This window comes from Doryrhamphus excisus, chromosome 15 (genome assembly GCF_030265055.1).
Source record: "Doryrhamphus excisus isolate RoL2022-K1 chromosome 15, RoL_Dexc_1.0, whole genome shotgun sequence".
Taxonomy (NCBI): domain Eukaryota; kingdom Metazoa; phylum Chordata; class Actinopteri; order Syngnathiformes; family Syngnathidae; genus Doryrhamphus; species Doryrhamphus excisus.
The window spans coordinates 12,227,205-12,244,834 of NC_080480.1; the positions used below are offsets into that span (position 1 = coordinate 12,227,205).

Below are 17,630 nucleotides of genomic sequence, written 5' to 3' on the forward strand. Positions count from 1 at the left end.
AGTAATAATAATAATACATTTTATTTGTATAGCGCTTTTCAAAATAGAAAAATATTGTTGAATGTTTTTTGAATATAGAGTTGAATAAAAGCAAGTAAACAGAGTAAAAGATGCATTAAAATACAACATTCATTCGTTTATACACAGCTAAAACATGGGTATTGCTAAAACATGCTAAAACGTGTAGTATTGTAACAGTGAAAGTATTGTATTAATATGCTAGAATATTTCTAAAGTTGTAAGTATTTTCTAACAGTCACAATTTACTTTTACTTTCTGGACATAGATACACAACTCTGAATTTGTAGACCCTGATACCACCTTCCGGTCTGCCCCTTAAGCGCAGCTAGAAGGCGGGACATATCCCGCTGTCAGTCAAATAGGTATCCAATCAGAATCCCACTCTGTTTTGCATTCACGCCCCCTTCCACGTCGACCTGCACTGTCTCTCGCCATATTTTCAAGCCCGGGAGGACCTTGCAGCCCTTTTTGCTAGCAAATACAAGTAGATAAGCTACAGGACTTTAAGCCACAAAGTACACTTTTCGAGCAGGAAGTATATCTGCTTTGCGCAGCACATTTTTGCAGCTATGAACATCTTCCGACTGACAGGAGACCTGTCTCACTTGGCAGCTATCATCATCCTGCTACTGAAGATATGGAAAAGCAGGTCGTGTGCGGGTAAGTTCTAGCAACCTTTCATCGACCCTTTGTGCCCAATTGTTGCACAGTGCATGTTTGTTGTTCACGTGGTGGACTCCTACATTACGCTATGTACTGTTAGCAAGCTGCTAACCAAGCTAGCTACCCATTCATTCGTGTGGGCATAGTGCTGGCTAGCATGCCTGGGATAATAATAATAAAGATAGCAGTAACTTAGTAAATTAAGTGGACCGTCACTTGAGCCAATTGTATGTAAAACATCTTTTTAGTGTCAGCGTTTTGTGTTTTTAGTAGCGTTAGAGTTTGACCTGCGATTTGAGAGTATGTTGTGTTGTTGATCAGTAGAAGGTTGCGTAAGTTGGAGAGAAACATTTGCCGTCGTTTTTTTGCATTTGCATAATTATCCTACTCTAAACATCGCCCCAGCGCAATCCTCTATTCCTGTTGTTTGATCGCTCGGTGTTTGATTTGTGCTGTCTTGGTGTCTGACGTGGCGTTCTGGAAGGCGCTACGGAAGTAGCTAGTATGCTAACTAGTCACTGCACAACAGTTTGGATGTATATTGACCACAGCACAAACATTGATAACGTCCATTATTGCACTCATTATCTGCTTTAACGATAAAAGTCTCTAGTATTGTCGAGCTAGGAGGTTTAGAGCTAGCATTTGAATGAAAATGTCATGCTAGGTTAAGCTAGAAGCTTTAACAGTTAAAATAGCCTGTACTGTATCATGTAAGATGGAGCCATCACATTTAATCCGTAACACCTTTTTAGTCGATGAGGGAAGCACATTCTTCTCATACTTTAAATAATTTGTGGATAGAAATAGCAGTTTTTAAGGATCTATTTTTACAGTATTGTACATCTTAAAAACGTCAGTGTTGCTACCCTGGTATAAATAATTTGACTTTGTGTTTTTTCTGTGCATTCTCAAAAACAGCAAAGTGCTCCTGTACTATAGAAGATCTTTGGCTAGTGTTTTTTCAGTACTTCCTTAAAAACAGCAGTTTTAATTTCCTGGTTTGGAGGATACTGTACGTCCTTAAAACAACAGAGCACTCTTCTAAAGGATCTTCAAACGAGTGCTTTTGTAAATATAGAAGACTTCAAAATATAATGTTTTTTCAAATATATATTAATACAATATAATATATCATGCCGTTTTGTGGTTGAATACAACCAATTATTATTAAAAAAATGTACTCTATGCCGCTTGTCCTCAGTAGGGTTGGTGGGTATGCTGGAGCCTATCCCAGACTCACTCTACACAAATTTTTGCCACTGTGTAGGCCCTATTCACGCAAATATTATGTATTTTTTTGCATAATTTCAGGATTGCCTATCATAAAGATGGCTAAATGAACACATTCAAATAATGTATTGTCATTGTAGTGTTTGACATTGGCCACTAGGTGTCAGTAATTGTTCAGTGATTTATTGCAGGTTTAAATTACTTACAGCGTGCACAATAATAATAATAATAATAATAATAATAATAATAATAATGATCATAACACATGCTACTGTTGTGGCTGTAATCCAGCTAAAACTCAACTCTGAACCCCCAACGTCACTTCCTGTCCACATCTCCGGAAGACCTTTATTGCAACACAATCGCTGATGTATTTAGATTCATATCGCTATACAATATATGTATCCTGATATTTTTTCCACTCAGTAAGTTTAGACATAAGTCGAAGCCAAATATGCATGTGAAGTTTATTAAAATTTTAAAACATCTTATAGAAAAATAGCTGCTTAAATAACAGTCCATTCTCTTGTTTTTCTATGTTTATAAAATATAATCTTCAATCTTAATCAGGATGCACTCATGGTAGTGTCTCTGTAGCCAGGTTAGCGCCGTGATACAGCAACCTTTATACTGTATTTCCTGCTTTTCACTCGCGCTATGCAGCCGCTCCTCTTTTGTATCACTGCGGGGATCTTTGCTTGCTCGTTGTGGCGAAGGGTTGTCTGGCTCAAAGCTAAAAGCTACTCCTGGGTGTAAACAATAGAAGGTACAAGAAGGTACAAATAAATCACTATTAAACACAAAAAAACATTCTGAAATAGCTGCCACTTGGGCGGCGTCATCTTGAATCATGAGACATCAAATCCAGTCTCTATCGATATACTTGTTTTTGATATCATAATTACATTTTAGAAATATCTATATATCGCACAGCCCTAGGTAATAGGAGTTTAAAGTTGACTATAGGGGTGTTATGTCATGTATACAGGGCTCTAATAATGTCCAAGACTGTATTAGAACGCTACTTTGCTGTATACAGGATGTTTGACTAGCATGTTTACAGTACATGCTTATAAAAACAGCATATAATTGCCATCATACGAGTAGAGTACAGCAGCTCCATGTTAGTATAATGCTAATCCTTAGTCATGCTACCATCTGTAGCTACTACCATCTGTGTCCTTGGAAAGTAGTAACGAGCATCGCCATGAGGTGGTGCCGTTCACTAAGGCAAAGGGTTGTCTTTATCACACACGGCTAACTTGGTCTTGCTCTTCTTTGCAGGGATCTCTGGAAAGAGTCAAATCCTTTTTGCGATAGTGTTCACCACACGCTACCTGGACCTGCTCACCTCCTTCATCTCGCTCTATAACACCTGCATGAAGGTAAGACCAGTACCAACGATGCTTCCACCAAGGCCGCATACAGAGAAATGAAACTAGTGTATGCAGGGGAGGCATTATGATATACTGGCCTCCACCCAGCGGGGGGGGGCATACTCTTCAGTATTTGCACAGCATCCATGTATTATGATGATGATGATGATGATGTTCTCCAGGTGATCTACATCGGATGTGCGTACGCCACAGTCTACCTGATCTACGCCAAGTTCCGCGCCACCTACGACGGCAACCACGACAGCTTCAGGGTGGAGTTCCTGGTTGTTCCCGTGGGCGGCCTGGCTGTCCTCATCAACCATGACTATTCCCCGCTGGAGGTACGTTTGCTCTGACCATTTCCCACTTTTTCAAAAATATATTTTTCATTTTACTTTATAAAAAAGTATATATGTGTGTGTGTATGTATATATGTATGTGTGTATGCATATATGTATGTGTGTATGCATATGCATGTATGTGTATGTATGCATATGTATGCATGTATTCATATATGCGTATGTATGTATGCGTATATATGCGAATGCATGGGTATGTATGCATATATGTATGCATGCATGCATGTATGCATGCACGTATGTATGCAGATACATACAGAGTTTGCATACGTGTGTGTATATATGTAGTGTGTGTGTATGTATACATGTATATCCAATCCAATCCACTTTATTTATATAGCACATTTTATTAACGGTTCCAAAGGGCTACACAGACAATAAAAATAAAAATAAATAAAAGTACAAATTTACTTTAATCAAGAACTAAAAGATCAAATAAGTACAAATACATTTAGGACAGTAAAATATTACAAACAAGAAGCAAAGCAATAAAAGTATAAAAAATAAAACCAATTAAAATAAAAAGAAAGGACTAAAAGACTATACGACTCACGTCGAGTTAAAAGCCAGAGAATAAAAGTGGGTTTTAAGACGAGACTTAAAGCTTTCGATGGTGGGGGGCCTTTTTAACTTTAGAGGGGAGCGAGTTCCATAGCTTGGGACCGACTACAGAAAAGGCTCGGTCTCCCCTGGTCTTAAGTCTTGTCTTGGGCACCATAAGTTGGATCTGGACCTCAGACCTCAGGGACCGTGCTGGAGTATAAATTAGGGGCCAGCCCATTCAACGCCTTAAAAACAAACAATAAAATCAATGTGTGTGTGTGTGTACATATTAGCATGTTAGCTTGCCTGTGTCGTTATTTTATGACCTTGTTATTCCTGGTGTAAACATGTGCTCCCACCCTTTGCGTTCCTCAGATCCTGTGGACGTTCTCCATCTACTTGGAGTCTGTGGCCATCCTCCCTCAGCTCTTCATGATCAGCAAGACGGGCGAGGCGGAGACCATCACCACCCACTACCTGTTCTGTCTGGGCCTGTACCGGGCGCTCTACCTCTTCAACTGGATCTGGCGCTTCTACTTTGAGGGATTCTTCGACATGATCGCCATCGTCGCCGGCGTGGTCCAGACGGTCCTCTACTGCGACTTCTTCTACCTTTACGTCACCAAAGGTGGGTTTGGCTCCAACATGGGATGTGGTTGTCACGCTTAGGAGTGATAAGCAGTGCATGGATCCAACAGTCAGTCCATCAGGAGGTTCCAGCTTCTATCAGGCTGACCTTCTGTAGAAAAGTGTCCTACAGAAGCTTCACTTTTACTATCAGCATCTCTGCAAAGCTTGCAACCACATCCTCAGCATTTACACAAAGCCAACGTTGTCCTAAAAAGGCTTTCATTGACGCTAGCACTTTAGCATGGCTAATTGTCAAAGCACAGTCTCTCATGAGTCTCAGTAGAATGACGTCAACAAGTTTGCTGACTCGCTTCTCACCAATCTGACATTTCAACAATTTACGATAAGACCACAAGAGACGTTTACAGTCCCTGAGAAACACATCATCATTTTTAAATGAATTTGTATCATAGTACCAGATTAAAGATCTACGTTTAGAATAAAATCTATATTTGACCAGGAAGTCAAACATTGTTGGCCTGTTACAATAACAGGAGAATCGGGACAAGAAAAAATTGATTAACATCCTTTTTCACTACTTTAGGAAATTGATTCTCTTTTGGTTGTAATGGTTCAGTCTCATAACATAATTAATTAAAAATAATATATCAATGCAAAATTGTTAAAATTTTATGATTATAATATCAATGGAGATTTATTCTCTGAACATTAAAACATTTTTTTTAATTTACGATTTTATTATACTAATGCAACATTTTTCTGGGAACGAAAATAAATTGTCAGAATTTTATTATTTTATTCTTATACTATATCAATGCAACTTTTGTCTCTGAATATTAAAAAAACATTAGAATTTTACGATTACATCAATGCAACTTTTTTCACTGAATATTAAAACTTTTTTTATAGAATTTTACAATTTTATCATGTCAATGCAACTTTTCTGAGAATGAAAAAAATTGTCAGAATTTTATGATTTTATTCTTACAGTATAACAATGAAACTTTTCTCTGAGCATTAAACTTTTTAGAATTTTACAATTTATTATATCAATGCAACTTTTTTTCTTGGAACATTAAAAGAATTGTTAGAATTTTACGATTTATCACTGCAACTTTCTCTTAACATTAAATTTTTGAGAATTTTACGATAATATTGCAACTTTTTTCTCTGAACAATTTTTTTTTAGAATTTTACGATTTTATTATCAATGCAACTTTTTTGTGGGAACGAAAAAAAATTGTCAGAATTCTAGGATTTTATTCTTACTGTATATCAATGCAACTTTTTTCTCTGAATATGAACAAATTGTTAGAATTTTACGATTTTATTATATTGATACGTTTTCTCAAAACATAAAAAAAACCTCTGAATTTTTAGACTTTATTCTTGTCAATTTATTTTTTTAAAATTGCGGAATTTTATGAATTATCAATGAGTGCAAGTTTTTTTCTCCGGAATGTTCTCGGGAATTTTCTGACGCTTATGTCCATTAGATGTTTTTCACGAAACCTTACACTAATCTTTGTTCTGATATCAATTGGAACTTTTTCTCTGAACGTGAAGATATTCTTGTAAATGTTAACTTTTGGATCGGCGAGATTGTGAGCCGTTGATGCTAACAGTGCTTCTCCTTCTCAGTGTTGAAAGGCAAGAAGCTGAGCCTGCCGGCGTAAGGAAGTTGGCGGCGGCGACGACGACGGCGGCGAGCGGCAGCAGACTCAGAGCGCGCCGAGATTCAAATCACGGAATGTCGTGAGCTTCCAACAAAAAGGATAAATACGCCTGAGACCGAGAGCCAACTTAACAGGGAAAAAAAAACACTATTAGTCTTCTTGATGATCGCCGATGGAACTGGTCAATGCCCACCAACACCGGAGCTGAAACAAGGTCATTCCAACGTCTGTCGGATTTCTTCGTTCAGCGTTCTTGCCTTAAACCTCTTTGCATTGCTGTTCATATATGCCGAAGTCCCCCCCCCCACTCCCCCACGTGAGGTGCATACGCTTATTTTTGTTAGATCTTTCACAATGTCACAAACGGGGCAAGAACCTTGGCAAGGGATTGCACAAATGTACAGTCTTATTCAAAAACGTGACAAAGAGTGCCTGATGACAGTTATGTCCCATTTCTTTTCTCAGTATTTTTTATTTTTAGTTCTTTTTTGTATGCATATGCTGTAATACTTAACCTTATCACATCTGGTTTACTAAAACACATCTGGTTTCTTTTTTTATAATGACAGAACCCGCCAACTAAGTCACAGCAATGCTTTTCTCTTGTCTAATGAATTTGGAATTCCAATGATTTGTAAAAAAAAAAGCATCAGTTGTGAGTCTAGAACACAAATTATGCAACATTTTATGTGCTGCTTGTGTCGTTTGCATTAGTGGTTTGCATTTTGCCAAGTAGAGATAATCACGGCAAATATTCACATTACTCCTAAAGTTGTTTTCTGGGGCCTTTTTTTTTGTTGCATGATATCACCTCCATTAAAGATTTTATGAGAATCACCATAGAGTGTTTGCGTGGATTTATTCAAATCGCTTTTTGAATCTGTAGCTTATGTAAAATAGATATCCAAATAAAGTAACCTACTTCCTGCACCATGTGGGAATACTAATACCCATATATTCCCTCCGCAAGGCATGCTAGGTGCAACTTTTTCCTCCTGAACATTAAAACCTTTTTAGAATTTTACGATTTTATTATATCAATGCAACTTTTTTCTGGGAACGAAAAAAATTGTCCGAATTTTATTATTTTAATTTTACGATTATATCAATGCAACTTTTTTCTGGGAACGAAAAAAATTGTCTGAATTTTATTATTTTAATTTTACGATTATATCAATGCAACTTTTTTTCTCTGAACATTAAAAAATTGTAATAATTTTAATACCCATATATTCCCTCCGCAAGGCATGCTAGGTGCAACTTTTTCCTCCTGAACATTAAAACCTTTTTAGAATTTTACGATTTTATTATACCAATGCTACTTTTTTCTGGGAATGAAAAAAAAGTCCAAATTTTATGATTTTATTTTTACAGTATATCAATGCAACTGCTGTCTCTGAACATTAAAAATATTTAGAGAATTTTACGATTATTATATCAATGCAACTTTTTTCTCTGAACATTAAAAAAAATTGTAAGAATTTTAATACCTGTATATTCCCTCCGCAAGGCATGCTAGGTAGCTTGATACGGTACTCTTTCCTCCAACATTACGCCTTGTTGCAGATTGTTGTGTGAACTTTGACCTAGCGTATTGTTGAGATTTGACTGAATAATGCTGACAGATTAGCATACGGCATCCATGAAGATGTTTTATTAAAAACATTTGTAACAGCATTGTTCTATTTTTTTTTTTATGACATCGCTCTTACTTTAAAAATAATTTAACATTCAGATTTGGTAAACATTTGTTGTAACAAGGCCCTGGCATGTATTTTTGGTATTTAATAAATTTATCATAAAATAATGTTTATAAAATGTGCTGTGCATGACCTGCAATGAGATTGGTTGAGAAGAAGGGAACTATTTCATTTTGTCCATCGTCGGTGTTTCATCCTGGTTCTTCTGCTGGTCATCGTCTCCCTGCTGGGAACAAGAAAAGAAAGTTTAAAAGCTGGAGTGTTGAACCCTTGAACCTAACCCTTCGGTTCCCAAAGTGAATAAAAATATAAAAAGCTGCACTACATTAGTGCTGAACACTGAGATGTACGTAATGCGCTCCAATGCCTCATGTGTACAACCACAGCTGGTAGTAGGTATAGTGCAGAAGGTGCCTTCCAGTGAAGGTATTTGCTCAATTTTGCTAGCTAAAGATAAAAGCTAAAACAAACAAATACAGACAAAAGATACTTATATACGCATCCACACAAAAATGACTAACTTGACAACTGACAGTTAAGGTGGAAACATTGAGTACGCATATGACAGCTTGCTTTGCGACAAAGGAAAAACAATATTCCAGATGCCTTCATGCCCCTGCGAACAAACGAAAGCAGAAACACCATGAAAGAAGCGGTTCAAGCAAGGGCAGTGACGAAATCTGATTGGTCCAGGACTCCAGCCTCTTACCCAATCTTGAGTGTATAAAAGGCCGGGCAAGGAAAGGAAGGGTGCTTTTTTTGCAGCTGCGCTGTAATAAAATACGCTTACTTGTAGGCATACAGGGACTGCAGATAAGCCCGGACGTCTGTATTAGGTATTGTTGGCAGGAATAAACAATCTGGTTCTCATCCTATAATTTGGTGCTTTAAGATTCCCTTATCCTCTATTCGAAACCTAAGACCCGCTTACTTGTAGGCATACAGGGACTGCAGATAAGCCCGGATGTCTGTATTAGGTATTGTTGACAGGAATAAACAATCTGGTTCTTTAAGATTCCCTTATCCTCTATTCAAAACCCACTTAGCATCCCAAGGGAAAACATGTCCCGGTTCGGATGTCCCCTGAACGCCTCCCCAGCAAGGAGGCATCTGGGAAGCATCCTGAACAATCGCCCGAGCCATCTCATCCGGAGGGGCAGCGGTTCTACTCCCGAGTTTCTCCCTGTGTGCTAGTATATGTGCTCATAATAAGCCTCGTATTGAATTAATACCTTATTAATTTCTGTATGTTAGCGGTATGGTTTTCATAATTAGCTATAATGATGTTTACATGTCATGTACTTGCATCAAACTGATTATTTTAATGTTGTTGCACATCAAAGCACATCAAAAGAACCTAAAGATCACAGTTCATCACATCTTAGGAGATAAAACCTTATGTGTACTATTTATTTGAGGTACTTATTTACAAATGTAATGTACTAATACTTATTTAACTTTTATTTTGATGCCGTAAAAAAGATGTCTGCTGTACCTTTGCTAGCTGTGGGTGGTGGTAGTAGTAGTAGTTGACGAGGCTGGACACGGTGATGTAAAATACGGTAAAGATGGACGACACCATCACGGAGAAGACGGCCAGGCCGGAGAGGACGCAGAGTAGAGTGATGGCCGACACGAACAGCAGGAACCCTGAAAAAGAAAAAATCATGACGTTGCTAAAAATATGATTCACGATGTTCTTCTTCCTTACCTTCAAAGAACACAAAGCCCACAGCTGACATGATGGCGGTAACTACAGCAAACCCGAGGAAGAGTCCAACAGGAACTGCGGCCATGGCACAGAAGAACAAGATGGACAGCGCCAGCACCGGATGTCCACTCAGGTACTGACCCACCCTGCTGTTCATCAGCTGTGTTACCTAACAAGAGAGGAGAGAAGGTTCGAGTTCCAACGTGAACGCTTACACGGGTCATGTCGGTGTTGGCTTACCTTGGGGTTGCTGTAGACCTGGTTGGACATCGTGGTCCAGCTTCCCCACAGCTGCTGCTGCGTCTCACTGCGGCTCTGCTGCATCTCACACACACATAACCTGTCCACCCCCCCCCCACACACACAAAAAGTAAAGTTAATCCTAACTTTTAACCTAAGTTACTAAGTTAGTACTAAGTTAGTAGTACTACGTTGCTACACACCTGAACAGAGTAAGGAATGTATTTGAATGTACTTGCTAAAAAGAGCAGCAACTCTGTGAACAACACACCTTCTTATAGTCTCCTTCCTCCCCCCTCTTCCTCTTCCTTTTCTTGGCCTGCCCACGGTCACGAGAAAAGGCGTGTTCCAAACGTTGCTGCCCTCTACTGGTCACCTTGGGTTCACCCCCCCCTCACAAAGACGAAGAGTCTGTGAAACTGAAACCCCTCCTCCAGCGCCACCTAACACAAGCTCATTTGGATGATTAGAGTTGGAAAATAATTATAAATGGTAATTAAATAAAATGAAAATAAATACAAATATGTAAAATATATTTTGTTAAATTAAATTAAATGAAAATAAATACAATAAGACTACAAAAGCCAAAAATAGAATAATCTAAATAAATGAAAATAATAAATACAATAAAACTAAAAAAATCAAAAAACAGAATAACCTAAATAATGAAAATAATAAATACAATAAAACTAAAAAACAAAACAAAAATAGAACAACCTAAATAAATGAAAATAATAAATACAATAAAACTAAAAAAGCCAAAAATAGAATAACCTAAATAAATGAAAATAAATACAATAAAACTAAAAAAATAAAAAAATAGAACCTAAATAAATGAAAATAATAAATACAATAAAATTAAAAAAGCCAAAAAATTGAATAACCTAAATAAATGAAAATAACAAATACAATAAAACTAAAAAGCCCAAAAAATAAAAACCTAAATAAATGAATAATACAATAAAACTAAAAAAGCTAAAAAATAAAATAACCCAACTAAAAAAATTAAATTCAATAAAACTCAAAAAGTTGAAAAAAAATACCCCCCCCAAAAAAACGATAAGATAAAAAAAACCTAAAAAGAAAATGAATACAATAAAAATCAAGAAGCTAAAAAATAAAATGACCTAAATAAAATTAAAATATTGTAAAAAAAAAAAATTACCAATAAAATAATATATTATTTTAAAGGTATATCTAAGCTCCATGATTGGCTGGCCACCAGTCCAGGGTGTACCCCGTCTCTCGCCCGGAGACAGCTGGGATAGGCTCCAGCACCCCCTGCGACCCTCGTGAGGATAAGCGGTACAAAATGAATGAATGAGTCTAAGCTCCCTCAGGCCCCATTTAAATTCATTGGTTGCTAAAGTGCAGCCCGGGTGCCATTTGTGGACCATAGCTGTTTTGTTTTTCCTCATGGAATATTCTAAAAGGTTGAAAGGTACAGAAAAAAGCTGTAATCCAATCAGAAAATGTAATATATTATGAGAAACAAAACTATGAATAAAGTTGTAATATTATTGGAATATTAAAACAAATAAAAACACAAAAAAACAGCAAAACAGCTGTAATTTTGAGAAAATCCAAACAAAGAAAATTTCTCACAGCAGTCAGTAAAAGCTCTGTCATGTGTTACTGTATGGTCCCACATCCTTCCCAGTCTAACAAATGTTATTTTATGACTATATTTCCTCCCATAACTTGATCTATTTTTCTCCATTTAGGCGTCTGTGCATATTCAGCCCTTGTGGACGCTGTGATGAGATTTTAAGTAGAGTTTGCCGGTCGACTTCACTTCCTTATTATCTTTGGAGAGTCTTACGGACTCGATGCTCTACCGTACTTTGGATTCGTTTGGTCAACTGTCAACTTCTCAATTCTTCCACTAGGGGGCAGCATTTGTCCAACAGAGATGTTGCATTAGCCCTGTCACGTGATTCATTCACTGAGCTCATTGAGTCTCATCAGGCATTTGTTAGCGTGTCTAAACGATGCTAATTTGCTCTAGCAAGCCACCAAATGAATGACGATCACGTCATTAAACTCAATTACGGCAAGTCCGGTTAGTTTATTAAATGGCATGACGTCATCGCAAGCGTTGCCTCATCAGCTCATCTCACGTGCGCATAAAAACATGTGACTCAATATTATACATGACATCATATCATACATGATTATGGCTTTGGGTTTGCTTGTTTTAATTGTAACATCTAAAATACATAATTTTGCTTGATTTTTTGTATATTATTTGAATAATTGGGAACATTTCTACGTCTATTTAAGACGGTGTTTTTCAACCTATTGAAGGAACGAGGCAATCAACTACGTGTTGCCACACGGACGAATATTACATTGCTCTGCCAGTCTTTACACCACGCACACTCAACAATGGCATAATATTTGCAGAAAATGATTAATAAATTATTTTTTTATGATATTGGATAATTCCTCACGGTACGATTTAGTGTGCCGTGGTTGAAAATCGTTGACTTAAGCTTTACAGTACTGATAATGTAGTTTTTTTTATGGTTGACTTTTGCTTTATTTATAATGTGTTCATTTATTATTATTATTAGTAGTAGTTGAAGTATTTCTCATTTTATACGGGTATAAATTGTGTATCCTACAATTATTGGTACAATTATTTTTTACAATTACATTTTGCTTGAAAATGTTGTTCCTTGACTATCATGGTTATTATTACTATTGATTGTAAATGTGTGTATATTTTATTAGATTTTTTTGGTAGCATTTTATACTTTTATGCTTTGATATAGTATATATTTATATTGTGTTGGCTAGAGTTATTGTTTTATGGCATTTATTATCAGAGCCTGAGAATGCAAAGGTCACCTTTTGTTATTATTATTGTAGTAGCTGTAGTAGTAGTATTGCATGAGGGATGAAATTGCAAATAGTTGTTTTTTGACAGCCAGAACAGAAATAAATAATCAAAAATGTTTATAGTTGATAAAATAATTTTTGTGGAGCATAGCGGAGACAGTGGATATGAATGTTCCCTATTCAAGGACAGTCCACAGCAAAGCCAACTGGCAACCTCCCCATACTGGTCCATACTTTGGAATTAAAGCAGCCACAGACCAAACTGCTGCTGCTGAGCCAATGAAATAGAATACTTGGAAACAAAAATATGAAGTTGCCAGCACTAGGACACTAGAGGTTTTATTTTATGGATGTATCTTGTGTGACGGTACAATACGTACACCTGCACTTCATATGAAAAGACTGAAAAGGTGGCAACCTATGTCAAGCATCTTTTATACATGCGTACATACCCATCCATGCCCCCCCCACCCATGACCCTTCAGTCACCTCCCGTCCCAGCTCCACTTTCCCTGGGCTCAGCCATTCTTTTCCCAGCTGAGCGTTCAGCTGCTGCCAACACTTGTCCACTCGCTAAGTGTTGACATAGCTGTCAAGTCAGCGTGCTGCTGGACCAGCACTAATGGTTTTCAACGTGCCAGCAGAATGAAGACCATTGACTGGTGCGGATGGCAATGATGCGCTTATTTCTTCCAAAGTAGATCTTTTCTTCTTCACTGTGGAATGCATGGGTCTTCACACATGACTTACTTTTGACACTAGTCCACATACAGTCAGCAGAGGGCAAAACAATTGGGAGACAAATTCCCAGCATGGTACACCCTGGACTGGTCGCTAGGCACACTTACATTCATACCTATGGACAACTAACTTTTCCAACTTTTTTTTTTTTGGAAAAAACAGAGAACCCACGGGGAGAAACTCCACATATTTCAACCTAGATCTCCTAACCAAACTAAATAAAACCATAAAAAATAAAAATGAAATTTATTTCAAGTAAATAAAACAAGTAAAATAAAAACAAATTCCTAACAATTAATTTGAAAAAATCAAAAACAACAAAGTTTTAAATAAATTCCATTCATTCATTCATTTTCTACCGCTTTTCCTCACGAGGGTCACGGGGGGTGCTGGAGCCTATCCCAGCTGTCTTCGGGCCCTGGACTGGTCGGCAGCCAATCACAGGGCACATATAGACAAACAACCATTCACACTCACATTCATACCTATGGACAATTTGGAGTCGCTAATTATCCTAGCATGTTTTTGGAAAGTGGGAGGAAACCGGAGTACCCGGAGAAAACCCACGCATGCACGGAGAGAACATGCAAACTCCACACAGAGATGGCCGAGGGTGGAATTGAACCCTGGTCTCCTAGCTGTGAGGTCCGCGCTCTAACCACTGGACCGCCGTGCCGCCCTAAATAAATTCCAATTACATCCAAATAAAAAATCTCAAACTACCATCATCAATCACTGCACTGTGATGACAGTATGTTGACAATATGTTGTTGCCATGGTGTGGATCCCAGTAAATGAAGAGACTACTGGGGGAAGGCTAACATGCTAACCATACCATAACATGATGGTGAAAAACAATCATATAAAAACAGCATATGGCGTGTAAACAAGATATTTTCACCCTCTTCATTCTCCGTCCAAAAGCGTAAACAAGTCACATCCTCTCTGGTGTGAACAACCAAAGTGTTGCTTTCCGACCTATCCATCACAAACCCTATTAAGGCGTCCATTTAGACGTCCATCAAACGTCACATGTTCACTTCCTCCATCCATCACGCGTCTATACCGACGATCACCAACACAATAGCCGAAGACTTTTTCCTTTAGGAGGCCGAGCCCTCATTTACGAGCTATTCTTAAAGCTCGGTTAAGACAGGAAGACATTTTCTTTGTCTCCTAAAGGCCACGACCAAGGTCAGAGGTCACAGGGGGGATGACCCCTTTTGTCACACAACACAAGATTGTGAGCGAGGCAAAAGCGAGACAAGTAACGGTTGAAATGTTCTCACACTAAATCCACCACGGCCCACTGACCCTGTGATGCTCTCATGGAAAATAGCAAAACTAAATAATATACAAACTAAATAAAACCTTAAAAAATAAAAATGAAATTAATTTCAAGTAAATAAGTAAAATAAAAACAATTACACTAAAGTAAAATACAACAAAATATTACAAAAATAGAATAAAATACGGCATATGCAGCATGAAAAAAATCCAAAACAAAATTTTGAATAAATTCCAATTACATCCAAATAAAAAAATCTCAAACTATCATCATTAATCACCGCACTGTGATGACATCATGAGAACCTCCCCCAAGGTGACAAGATGTTGCCATGGTGTGGATCCCAGTAAATGAAGAGACTACGGAGGGGAGGCTGGGGGGGTTGGGGGGCCTAACTGAAGGCGGACGTATAAAAAAGCCATTTGCAGCGTATTTGCTTGACAACTTCTCAGCCAAATTGTACTCCATTATTACGGCTGGAGGGTATGTGTGTGTGGGGGGGGAGGGGGGTGGGGGGTGAAGGATGGGGTGGGCCCCCTTTTCTAGAGGACATTGCCGTGTTTGCTAAAAGGGGGCCCTACATCTATCTGTGGCTCACGTGACGCCACACTGTGAGAAAAGGGAAAGATGAAGATAATTCCAACTAATACGCGTTAATAAACATTCAAACCATTGAACATCAGGAATGTTACATCAGAAGGATACGTCCGATGAGCCAAATGTAGATACAATTTCTTTTCCTTATGCAATTTTTTTTTAAAAAGGAGAAATTTTGCCCATCATTCACAATTATTCTGTGCATTATAACACAAAAAAATTAGTTAATATGAACTAGCTAACAATGAACATCATTGGGACACACCTCTTACAACGTTGCATGGTTGGATATAGTACTTGCTGTGGTCATGCATCCACATGTACACTGATAGTATAGTTGTAGTATTTTGAAACTTCTTGATACACATACTTATGCTAGTTCTGTCAACAACAGCAACACAGATACAGCGATACAGCACACGTCTTGTGCTGGAAGACACAGCCATCCAATGAGAGTCGACATCGTAAGTGTTGTCGCTGTATCTACGCTGCTGTTGATGTTGACGGAACTAGCATAGTATGTTATCATATCATATGATGGTAACATATACATACTATGTCATCAGTGTACATGTTAATGCATGATCATAGCATGTATATCCAACCATGCAATGTTGTTTTTTTTTGTTTTTTTTTAGGATAGGTGTATCCCAATGATGTGAAATTCTACATAGATATACAGGTATGCAATTTTAATTCTAGTAAACAATTTAAATATATTTTATTAAATTCAGTTAATTAAATCAGTGTGTATTTTGGAAGCCCCATAATAATAATAATAATAATAGTAATAAGAAGTGAGTGGTCTAAAGCAGACATAAATATGTGTCTTTATACACCGACACGTCGTGGTTATCTCGTCGCTACAGGAATGAAAGATAAGGAAAAAAAAAACAAAGAAAAAGGAAAGCAGCAAAAGGAAAAAGCAAAAGTGAAAAAGCAGGCAAACCCCTGCAGACTCATAAAACTGTTGGGGGGGAGTGGGTAATATTTTATGCCTCTTCGGGAAGTGCTGGAATGTTGGGAATGTGTTGACTACACACACACACACACACACACACACATACACACACACGTGCAGCTTCCCTCAGCCTGTCTGCTTTCATTAGCCGGAATGAATAGAGCCTCTGTACTTTTTTTTTTTTTTTTTTAAATCGTGTGTCCAAGTGTGTGTGTGTGTGTGTGTGTGTTAGTGCAGTAAGCGCGTGGCTCTAACCCCAGCACACACAAACACAGCACACCAGCAAACTGATAGTAGCAGTGCTGGACTGCCACCCACACTGACACACACACACACTATAGACTATAGGAACACACATGCTAACCTGATGTACCTCATCATAGATTCATTTATTTCAAAATAAAAATATGTCCACTTCTGCACTGATTACATCACCTGTGCTACACACACAAACATGTAGTACCTTCTAAAAGTATGTATTTTTACTCTACGCAACATTTTAGTTCGCATTTCGCAGGTAAAGAGCAATAAGAGGTCAATAATAGATATGTGTACGCCTCTCAGGGCCAGCTAGCTGGCCCACCTTGACATCTTTTACCATCCTATGATTGGTTGATCAGAGCAAAAACTGCTTGCAAGCCACAATGGCTGACCGAGGAAGAGAACTTGACATTTCTGGTGTAAACATGACCAGTGTCACCATTGAAGGCCCGGGTACCAAACTGGTTTAAAGTAGTCCAGAAAGGACTGATGAAGGCCACTTTGGTACATTAATGATGGTTGAATAAATTAATGGAGGTCAATAAATGCGAAGCTATATGAACAAAACATCCACTTAGCTTAACGATATAGCTACTTTGGACATGCCTGGTCTGGCACACACACACACACACACCCACACACAAAAATGGTTGCCAACCAAGACCCAAATAGGGTTAAAAATTCCATTCCTCCTCCTCCTGGTGTCACAGCCAAAAGCGAAAGGTTCCCAATGAGGAGTGGTTGCCATAGAGACGCTGTTTGCCTTTCCCAGTGCTGCAATTCCAGGACGACTGAGTGGCATTCAATTCAGTTGAAATTATGACT

At 38.0% G+C, this 17,630-nt stretch overlaps 2 protein-coding genes across 4 annotated transcripts; one reads left to right on the forward strand and one right to left on the reverse strand.

Moving 5' to 3' along the window:
• Window positions 1-397: 397 nt before the first annotated feature.
• kdelr2a (KDEL endoplasmic reticulum protein retention receptor 2a) lies at window positions 398-7,302 on the forward strand. The gene is made up of 5 exons (XM_058049197.1): window positions 398-681; window positions 3,202-3,302; window positions 3,476-3,634; window positions 4,571-4,823; window positions 6,428-7,302. The coding sequence occupies exons 1-5, from the start codon at window positions 591-593 to the stop codon at window positions 6,460-6,462; spliced, it is 639 nt and encodes a 212-aa protein (XP_057905180.1). The 5' UTR covers window positions 398-590; the 3' UTR covers window positions 6,463-7,302.
• LOC131103167 (lipid droplet assembly factor 1-A-like) lies at window positions 5,918-10,531 on the reverse strand. 3 transcript variants are annotated; one of them, XM_058049201.1, is made up of 5 exons: window positions 10,385-10,516; window positions 10,114-10,213; window positions 9,874-10,042; window positions 9,658-9,812; window positions 5,918-8,385 (listed from the first exon to the last, which is right to left on the reverse strand). In XM_058049201.1, the coding sequence occupies exons 2-5, from the start codon at window positions 10,195-10,197 to the stop codon at window positions 8,326-8,328; spliced, it is 468 nt and encodes a 155-aa protein (XP_057905184.1). In that variant the 5' UTR covers window positions 10,198-10,213; window positions 10,385-10,516; the 3' UTR covers window positions 5,918-8,325. The 3 variants fall into 3 exon arrangements, with proteins under 3 accessions (XP_057905184.1, XP_057905182.1, XP_057905181.1); XM_058049199.1 differs by having other exon boundaries at window positions 5,922-8,388; window positions 10,385-10,531; XM_058049198.1 differs by having other exon boundaries at window positions 5,922-8,388; window positions 10,317-10,428.
• Between the last annotated feature and the right edge of the window lie 7,099 nt (window positions 10,532-17,630).